Below are 10483 nucleotides of genomic sequence, written 5' to 3'. Positions count from 1 at the left end.
ATTTGACTGCCACAGTTTACTCAGCTTGAGATTTTTACTTTCTCCAGCTGTAGCATTTCCGACCTACAGTATCTATGTTCTCTCAAAGGGTGTGTTTGTGCATGTGTCTTAGTGTTTATTTTATTTTATTTATCCTTCATTTATACAGGTTTGTCCCTTGAGACTGTCTCATTTACAAGAGAGGCCTGTTTCAAACATATGAATTATAAACAACTCAGAAAGGAAACGTCTAAATATGGCTAAAAAATTCAGGTCAAATCAACAGTAGGCTATTTAGGCAGAAATAAAATGACATTGCTTTCTGATTTTTCAAAGCCGTTTTGCAAAAGAAAAATATGCCTCCGGGGCCACAATACAATACAAAAAAAAATAAAAAATAAGACTGTAAAGTAACATGTGCAATAATCTCTGTATCAGCTCCACTAACTCTGAGTGAGCTTCTTGAACGCCGACTGTAACAAGTGAATTTCTCCTTTGTGAGATCAATAAAGGATTATCTTATCTTATCTTAAAACAAAAAATAATAATAAAAAGATTTAAAAAAACAGTGCTCTAAAAAAGAAAGAAAAAAGAAAAAGCAGCAGGGTGAGATAAGTTTCACTTTCACTTTCCAAACACGGAGCAGAAACACCCCCGGAGCAGAGCTGAGGGTTGTGTTTTGGTCTGTTCTTGGACGACATTATGCTTGTACTTTACTGAGAACAAAGCGTTTTTTGGCCGGATCAGGACCAAGATTGGATTTTACGCGCAGTGCACTGGATCTATGCTTTGGTCATCGGCAGGAGAAACCTTTACAAAGTGCTTTTGGAGGATGTAACTTTGCCTGCAGCCTTCACTTTAGCGGTAAGTGGTGCTGTTTAGGTGCTGCACAAACGCCTGACACGTAGCTTAAACATTAATAAATATACAACTTGCGCCTTCACTTCAGGAGGTGCGCGCCAGGACAGCCCTACAGGCGGATTCCTTGACCTTGAGGACATGCGCAGAATGTTCCTTTCGGGTTAGAAAAGGAGTAATGGGTCATATAAGCTTATTCGGGGTTTTGCCTGTGTTTATATGTCCTTGCGCCACCGGGTTATTGCCAATATTCCGGTTTTGAACGGGTTTTCGGGTGCTTGCAAACGTAGTCTATAGTAAATATCAACTTGCAAAGCGCTTTTCCACCTACATTAGGCACTCGAAGCGCTTTCACAGCAAGGAACCAGTCACCCATCCACGCTCATTCATACACCAATGTACGCAGGCACTGGAGGCAAGGTGAGTGAAGTGTCTTGCCCAAGGACAAGGACCTTCAGGAGGCGGGATTTGAACCCCTGACGATTCTATCATGAGACGACCCGCTCTATCTGCGCCACTTAAGGACATGTGACTGGCAACAGGGAGTGTTATGCGCGAGCGAATAAAGAGATGTGAAAGTATAAGCCATGGACAACATCAGCAAATTTAGTATTAGTCACTTTTCACTTTGTTCGAGATGAACCCGAGTTGTTCCGAGATAAAGCTGGGTCTGATTCAAGCAGCGGACGAAGAGGTACATAGATATAGTTGTTTATCATCGGATTTGGAGAAGCCCATTCCCAATGTATCTTAGAGGATTGTTGATTTTGGCTTTGACCGTCACAGGGGAAGTGATGACAGGACCAATGCATTATTCAGGCCTAGTGTTTTTAATGTTGCGTACAGTGGGATACATTTTAGTTGCTGTTTTGAGGCACTGGACAGCCTCTACTGCATTGAAGGAGCAGTTGATATTGTGGTTTTCCATAGGCTATGTGTTATCAGATTAAAGGAATATTTCAGGATTTTTTCCTAGTTATCCAGTGTTGTTGATTTCTGAAGATATATATATATATTTTAATTCATACAGTTATTTTTGATGAGTTTAGTGGTGCGAGGCTAGCACATGTCTATGCAGTGGTGGAAGAAGTACTCAATATTCTTAAGTAAAAGTGCAGATACAGGACCAAAAGTGTACTTAAAAATACCTGATTGTACAAAGAAACAGGGTCACTCAAATTTCAAATAGCTATTTTCTGGTCCAAACTCATCTCAAAAACTTTCCTAATGCATTTACAACATCAAAATTCATTACAGGGACTGAGTTTAAACCATGTTTCGCAACTTTCAGGGAGGAAAACTGTCACTTCACTGTAAAACATTTTATGACTTTTTAATAGGCTTTAAAACCAGTGTTGTTTGTTAAATATCTGATTTTACCATATACTAAAGCACAAAACCAATTTTATTCCAATAACAAAACATTTCAAAAATCAAGGATAGCTCCTTTAAGTAAAAGTAAAAGTATCTGATACATTTTTTTTACCTAAGTAAAAGAACAAAAGTATGCATTGTAAAATGTACTTTATAAGTAAAAAGTTAAAGTATTTAAGAGTTTAATGTTCAGGATTTGTTAAATAATTTGAATCAAACCAGGGCTTAAAGGGGCTAGATGCAAGTTCGTCATGTTATGCTCACTACTGCCACCTCAGGTCTTATGCGTAACTGCAGTGTCTATATTAAGCTCATGCAAGATGGCACTTCGAACCGAATTAACACCTTTTTGAGTGACGGTGCAGGATTTTAGAGGCAGATGTGGTGAACAGATCTGAGCTCATTCTACACCTTAGGACATGGCTGGAACATGTAGGGGGAGAAAAATACATAATTTTAACATTTTTTAACTCTGTATTGTCCCTTTGACGAGTAAACCACTAACTGGTCAAAAACAGAAACTAAACCAGGTCTAAACCCAGATTAAAGTAGGTCAGGTCTAAACCAGATCTAAACAAGGTCTAAAGGTATAAACCACTAGACCAACTCTAAATTGGGGCTAAACCAGTTCCTCGTAGAGAGGTCACTTTGAAAATAAAAGAGTGTCAGCTAGATTCCTTTCTGGATGGGGCGTAAGTCTCTCCCCCTTAGCTATAAAAGTTTGAGAAGCACAGCTGAGTAATTTCAACAGTTTGGGTCAACGACACGCCGCATTAAAAGAGCTCTGTTCTAGTGACTGTTCAACCTGTCCTTGTCCTCAGATGAAGGAACCGTACAGCCGGCTCACGCTGCAGACGGAGCAGGATGGAGAGCGGCGAGTGGAGGTGAAACTCTCGGAGGATGGGCTCGATGGAGACGCCGAGGACAAAGCTGGAGGCTCCCCCACGTTCAGACCGGCACCGCGAGTTCTGAGCCGTAGGAACATCTGCTACCTGCTCATGGCCACGCTGCTCATCTTCATCATTGGTAAGGCAGTGTTTCTATAAATAGTCCCCCAAAGTCTATGGCTCTATGCTGAAAGCTATTTGCTAATAAACTAGCACCACATTTGACCTTTTTTGCTATAAAAATGTGAAACTAACAACAATTTTCAAAGAGGTAAGATCATAAAAGTCCAAAAAGTGTCATTTCTCTATTTAATTAAGTACTACTAGTGCCCTACTTTTGAAAGTCTGTTTTTTTCAGGTTACATGGTGGGATACCTCACCCACCGTAGGCCCAAAGTGTCCCAGCGCTGTGACAACCAGCCTTCTGTTGCTTCTGTCCCGTCTGTCTTTCGTGAACAACCAGCGCCGAGCCTGAGCTGGGGCGACATCACCAAACTCCTGGAAAACAAACTCAACAGCGAGACCTTTACCAAAACCCTGAGGTACAGCATTAGGAGAACTGTGGTTGAGAGGCTGTTACTGCTGCAAAATGAAACCAGGAGAAAACATTAGGCTTTTGTTGGCGCTGAGGACTCGTGCTGAACTGGATCATATAATCCAATACCATCCTTGCTCTGTGCGTGTATATTGTGTGAAAACTAAAACAGCACAAAACGGCTGTATTTGTTGTGGAAAGAATGGAGGCATGAAAACAAAACCTTGTGGGATTCTGTAGAGTAAGGCCAAAGACCGCGGTCGAAACGGAATTGATGGAATAAATAATGGAGAATTCTCAGTTAATGAGACCGCTTTATCCGCCATGGATCCTTACAGCAGTTTCTGATCAAGATGTGTTACTGCATACCTGTAATACACAGTGGATTTATTATGTACATGTGAAAATGAATCATTGTACAAAATAATACATATTACATAATACAGTATAACATAATTAAAGGCACTGGTTATATTTTGTTGGTCTTGATTTTTTGAGACTAATCGAAGACGTTAAAAAGAGCTATACCTCTTTCTTTGCAGTGATTTTGACAAAGTGTCCCCACGTTCGGCGGGAAGCTTTGAGGACAGTAGACTGGGAAGTGCCATCTTTGATCAGTTCATACAGCTGGACATGGAGCCCTGGAGTGACAGCTACTACGTCCGCCTGCAGACTCCAGACAAGTAAATACAAAGAACACACAGTGACACAAATGTTTGAAAATGGCCGCATCACCCACGCACATTCGCACCGGCAAGTGAAATGTCTGACCCAAGAGTTATAAGCCGCCAGCTGCTAACTACTGGAGCCACTTTTTCTATTGCTAACAATCAATGAACAATCAATTATCCTGATCCTACTATATTTCTACTATATAAGAAAAGCAGATCTTTTTCATACCTTCTGTCTTGACATGTGGGAATAGTCCATGATAAGCGTTTCCTCTTCTGCAGGAATAAGCCCAACACCGTCACTTTTGGATCAAATATCTTCCAGCCCCAGGGATATCTGGCTTACAGCGGCACCGGGAGAAAATCAGTAAGTTGATATAGAGATGAGCGTTTCCGTCTTGTGATCTGAAGTTACATATACATTTTTTTTAAACGTGAACAGGGGAAACTGGTCTATGCCAATTACGGTCTTCCTGAAGATTTTGAGGTCTTAGCCACAAACAACATTGAAGTGAAAGATTCTGTGGTGATGATGCGATGTGGGAAGATCAGTTTTGCACAAAAGGTATGAATATAATAAGTATGAATATACATTCCGATCTAGTATGTTTTGTTTTTTGGTAATCTTTTTATGTAATAATGGTGTTTTTGTGTTTCACAGGTTGCAAACGCTGAAGGAAAAGGTGCAGTAGCTGTTCTCATCCATCCAGACAACAAGGACATGACCACTGACAACGAAGTCTATGGACATGTGAGTTTGAATAACATTAATGAAAATTACCTCAATTTATATTGCGCTTTACAAGCTTCTTCAAATACTGCATTTTTTCCCCTTTCAGGTACATTTTGGTTCTGGTGATCCGTACACTCCCGGCTTTCCTTCATTCAACCAAACCATGTTTCCTCCCATTAACTCTTCCGGCCTCCCCAAAATCCCAGCCCAGACCATCAACTACGACAATGCTGATAAAATTCTGCAGTAAGTCAAACAGCACACATTTGCTGTGTTTTCGCTGGACAACTAATCACTGTCTCCTATCAATGTTCATGTACTCTATTGTAGGAGAATCGGTGGACCCAGTGGTTTTGGACGTTCTTTGGGAGGAATTGAAAACATCACAGTTGAAGTGAACAATGTGCTGGATTTCAAAGAGATCCACAACGTGTTTGGGGTTATCAAAGGCTTCATTGATCCTGGTGGGTCTAACTATTAATCATTGCATGTTATGTATATGTATAGCAAAATCATCTGAATGTTAAATAGTTGATAATTATTTTGTGCATTACCGCAAACCTTTATGTTTTTTTTATAATGTATGGGCTTATCATAATGACTTGATGATTCCATAGATCAATATGTGGTCCTGGGAGCTCAGAGAGATGCCTGGGGTAAAGGATACGCCCGATCCACTGTTGGGACCGCTACGCTGGTTGAACTGGCCAAGGCTGTCCAATACATGGTGGAGAATGGTAATGAACAGTCAAGTTCAATAATCACGATGAAAGAATTAAGTAATGTAATGTCTACAGAGTATGTGTATAATTGGCTGTATTTTAGATCCACAAACAGGTTTTGTCATCGCTCAAATGTTAAGGCCCCTGGGCATGAGTGTCAACTGTGTGAACTTTATTTTTTGTGATTTTTTTAGCAAGACAGCAAACATTCATGAACAATCCAATACAAATACAGTTGTGAATGTGTCAGATTAATGCAAAATTGCTCTTTTAAATCTGTATCCCAGGTTCTGTCACATTCTGTCAATGTAAACGTGAATGATCACTGTGCCCCTTTTCAAGTAGATAATAAATGTTTAATTTACCAGATGGATATAGGCCTAGAAGAAGCATTGTGTTCGCCAGTTGGAGCGCTGGAGAGTACGGGAGTGTTGGCGCCACCGAATGGCTGGAGGTGGGAAATATTTCAATGAATTAAAGAAATAACAAGAAAGTGCTTTTTAATAAGTCTTATTTTGTTTTAGACTCACACGTCCTTTCTTGGCAAAAATGCCCTTACCTTCATTAGTTTGGATGGAATAGTGCAAGGTTTGTACAATCCATGGTTTATTGTATTTGCTCAAGTAGATTTTGTAAAGTTGAGTGTTATTTTTTCTTCAGGTGTTGGGAGCTTTTATGCCTCAGCCAGCCCTCTGCTCCATACTCTACTTGAGAACACACTGAGAGCGGTAACAGACGCCTAACAATTCACTTATCCGCAACTTCAACTTGTGTTTTCCAAAAAAACTCATATTGCGTCTTTATATCAACACAGGTGAGGAGTCCCATTGGTTCTGGCTCTCTGAAAGATATGATCCGGACCGACCTGTAAGTGAAATAAACCATGAATAAAAAACTCTATCTTAGAAAGGCAATCTCTCCATGTTATGCATGGTTTATCAAGCATCTTGGTTGAAGACTTTTTTTTTGGGAGTGTAGCCATCTGTTTAATATGAGGTCCTTAAATTTTAACTTTCTATGCTGTGAACAGGTTTCGTCCCATGTCCATTGATGATCCAGCTTATCCCTTCCTGGCCGCTTCTGGAATCCCCTCCATCTCCTTCCACTTCATTTCTCCCAATGTAAGTCTGATTAATTTTTACCCACTCGTTCATCTTCCACTCTTCTAATTCGACTTCTCTGGGCAGGAACAGTCTTGTGGTGCCTAAAAATTGTGTTTTTTTAATTATTTAATTATGGACCACTTTTTGCTCATTCAGTTATTTGATTGCACTGAACCCAATTCTCTCAATTATGCTAAAACAAAAGAAAATTAGCCACATTTTGACTGCATCATTGATATTTATTTGCTTTGTGCACCCCCTGTATTTCACAGAATGAAGAGTACACCTACTTCAACACACTGCTGGACAATAAGGACCACCTGAACTATGCGACTAACCAAAAGACCGCCTCTGTCACAGCCAGCGCCGCTCAGATCGCCGGACAAATGGCCCTGAGGCTGGTTCACGATCATGTGATCAAGTTTGACATGACTCGCTACAAAAAGCTTCTGAACACCAACGTGTACCGCATCAGCAATAAGATCTATGCACTTCAAAAGGTTTTTTTCCTTACATTTTGCAGCATGGCTTAAGATATAAAGGAAGGAAGATGTTTTATTATTCAATCCAACAAATTAACATTGAAAATCAATTGTCCTACAGTCTGGGAAGCTGAGCGACGTGCGCACTGTGTGGCTGGATCACGCTAAAGGCTCTCTCCAGCGCGCGGCGGACGCCTTCAACAACGACGTCGCAAACACTGACCTGTCGGACCCCGGGGCCTGTCGACTTCTCAATGAGCGGGTTCTGCGGGTGAGGCTTTACTATAGACTATCATAGCTGCTGGTAAAAAAAACCTTTGTGTTGCTATACATATCCGGTCTGGCTATGTGGTAAGTGATCAGGCCTCACTTTCTGGGCTTTTCTGTCCGGGGTTTGTATGTTCTTATGGGCTTCCTCCTGATGCCCCGCTTTCCCCAAACATCCCAAAACATGCATAGTAGCTTAATTTCTCCAAATCTTCCACGCCAAACGTAGCTTAAGATCTTGTTTACACAGTATTTGGGAATCACAGTGCCAAACGATTTAGAATATTATAAGCATTGTTCAGTAAATGTTCAATGAAGGTCTTCTGTACTCTGAGGTTGAACTGTCGAACGTTTTGTCTCTCATCCAAAAGGCTTCATCAGCACTCCAAAGTTTCAGCTCAGCTCACATAGACCACAGGGAGGAGTTTAGCCCTCTATTAACAGCTACTCGCATCTATAGGTAAACATCTTTGTAGTTATGAGTCTTTGTCTCATTAGCATTGTTTGAGGATAACATTAAATCGCTATTAATCATACTGAGTCAAGCTGAACAGTCGTACTATCTCTATAGTAGCCTTGATTGTGGTGAATGTTTGCTTGCATATCAGTATGACGCTCTGAGAGGGTATTATACCTTTACTGTGGAAGCATAGACAGACTTGAATGGTAGGACTAGCGCAATGTCTCAAGTTCATGTCTCCGGGTCCCGAACCGATGGTAAATAAACATCTCTTGTATAAGACATCTAGACTGCTGCCTATTTTTCATCTATCCTCTCGAACACCATTGTTAATTCTCTAACAAGCATGACAGCCTCATTAGCAACTCAGCCCAGGACAGATCAATAGGCAGATAATTAGCGGCGATGAGCTGAGAGTAGAGCTGTTCAGACTGAAAGTCAGGTGTGAGTTTGGTCGTTAGGACTCAAAACTACAATGACTCATAACTACAAAGATGTTTGCCTGCATGTGAGAGTAGCTGTCAATAGAGAGGAGAGACTGATCCAAGCTCAACGCCTCCCTGTGGTCTTTATCTGGTCTGCGGGCTGAGCTGAAATGTTTGTGCGATGGCGAAGCCTTTTGGTTGAAAGGCGAAACGTTCGACACTTCGACAACAGAGTACAGAAGATGACTCAAGAACCTTCAATGAAGATGGACAACTCCTGTACGACTAAAAGCCTGCACAGATATTCAGTAACTGTTGTCTTAATTAACTTGTATTCGGTTCAATGTTTTATGACTCTGTGCTGAACTATATTTGCTAGTAGATGTGTGTGTTATGGCAGCCGGCTGCTGCAGCTCACGGTCCTCTTCTGTCTGACCCCAACGTAGATCGAACGCTCGCTCCTGTCTCCTTACGTCTCTCCCGTTGAGACTCCCTTCCGCCACCTGCTGTTCGGACAAGGCCCCCACACTCTGGCTGCTATCACTGAGATGACAGACCTGGAGCAACTGCACACTCAGCTGGCTTTGGCCACCTGGAACCTGCAAGGCTGTGCAAACTCTATAGCCAAGAACGTATGGGACGTTGAGTATGAGTTTTAGTGCAGATGTTTTTACGTGTGCGGGTGTAGGAGGGAACGATGAGCTGAGATGGTGCATCATATTCAGCAACAACAAGCACAGTAATTCCTTCATGTACAACATCAGAATGAATATCAAAATTAAAATGAAAAAGAAAAAAAGCAAAAGTGCTGAACTGTCTCCATTTATAGACACATTTTCTAATCGTGGGTTTTTGAACATCAAGACTTTTGGAGATGTTTTGTTACCTTTTCCAGCTTCAACAATTCTTGATCGTAGGTAGAGAGCTATTTTCAGACCATGCTTCTCAACAGGAGACTATTCTTATTAACCGGTGTGTTTTTCATTGGGCAGGGCACCTTTAAGCCACACCTCAGTGATTGGACTTGAGGTTGGCTCACACCTTTTTCCTCCCTGTCTTGCAAATGTTATGGCCAATAAAAATATGACATCATGCAGTTGTTCAGGTGGTATTAGTTTAAGCCGACACTGATTACTCATTCTTGTGATTTTAATAAAGATCAGACCACATTTTATGACCAATTTATGCAGAAAATTCCGAAATTGTGTGTTAAGCCGCATTTTGTAGTAACCCTGCATAATGTAATAACTGTTCAAAAGGTAATACAATTTTATCCTAATTGTGTGATAAAACTACATTTCGTAAAAAAAAAACCTCTTTCAACTAATTTTGTAATAAAATTGATCACTGCACACAATCAAGCAGATAGTAGCGCATCGTTAAATACTTCATTCATCCTTTATAAGACATTTACATGGTATACTAACCATTGTGGACATGTATAAGCATCTAAACAGAGAGTATAGTGACAACAGGAACCATCCGTAGGTCTGGTTAAGGTCAGGGACAGGTCAGACATGTATAACTGAGTTTAAAGTAAATGTATTCATTGACTGAACAATAAAGGTAATCACTATTTAGCTTCTTCAAATGATGAGGAAAGCTTTGTCGATGTTTTAGAAATGATCAAATAAGCTTATAAAAATGCTTTAAAGGAATAGGCCACTGTTTTTACATACTGAGATATGTTCTTACCTTAGCTTAGACGAGATCGTTTGTACCTGTCTGGTCTTCATGCCTGCCCTCAGTCACGTAAACACAGCACAGACGGCGTTAGCATTTAGCCTCTCCTCCTCTCCTCTATAGCTCCAAACGAGGTGAAGAAGGTGAAGACCAAGCTCTTCCACGTTTTTCCCTATTGAAATATGGTTACGTGAAGTGTTACACTATAAAGTATATTTACACAAAATTAAACAATATGGATTTTCTAAGCGGATAAAAAGGGGAACTATATTGTCAGGAGTAGTTCGACATCCGTGCAGTAATA

General features: G+C 40.7%; 2 protein-coding genes across 3 annotated transcripts; both read left to right on the top strand.

The window, feature by feature from the left end:
• Positions 1-1474: 1474 nt before the first annotated feature.
• LOC306977881 (transferrin receptor protein 1-like) lies at positions 1475-4217 on the top strand (the record flags this gene model as incomplete). Its single annotated transcript, XM_079576320.1, has 4 exons — positions 1475-1531; positions 3033-3237; positions 3457-3640; positions 4190-4217. The coding sequence occupies 4 exons, from the start codon at positions 1475-1477 to the stop codon at positions 4215-4217; spliced, it is 474 nt and encodes a 157-aa protein (XP_079432446.1).
• On the top strand, positions 3510-9696 carry LOC306978109 (transferrin receptor protein 1-like). 2 transcript variants are annotated; one of them, XM_079576588.1, is made up of 17 exons: positions 3510-3640; positions 4176-4316; positions 4587-4671; positions 4747-4869; positions 4966-5055; positions 5144-5283; positions 5368-5501; positions 5655-5774; positions 6128-6213; positions 6284-6347; positions 6420-6487; positions 6574-6626; positions 6790-6880; positions 7135-7362; positions 7466-7615; positions 8943-9248; positions 9618-9696. In XM_079576588.1, the coding sequence occupies exons 2-16, from the start codon at positions 4267-4269 to the stop codon at positions 9153-9155; spliced, it is 1695 nt and encodes a 564-aa protein (XP_079432714.1). In that variant the 5' UTR covers positions 3510-3640; positions 4176-4266; the 3' UTR covers positions 9156-9248; positions 9618-9696. The 2 variants fall into 2 exon arrangements, with proteins under 2 accessions (XP_079432714.1, XP_079432713.1); XM_079576587.1 differs by having other exon boundaries at positions 5655-5789.
• The last annotated feature ends 787 nt before the right edge of the window (positions 9697-10483 follow it).

Source organism: Gobius niger, assembly GCF_951799975.1.
Source record: "Gobius niger genome assembly, chromosome: 18".
NCBI classification, from domain to species: domain Eukaryota; kingdom Metazoa; phylum Chordata; class Actinopteri; order Gobiiformes; family Gobiidae; genus Gobius; species Gobius niger.
Note: the sequence above shows the minus strand (reverse complement) of the source record. Positions and strands in the feature narration are given on the sequence as shown.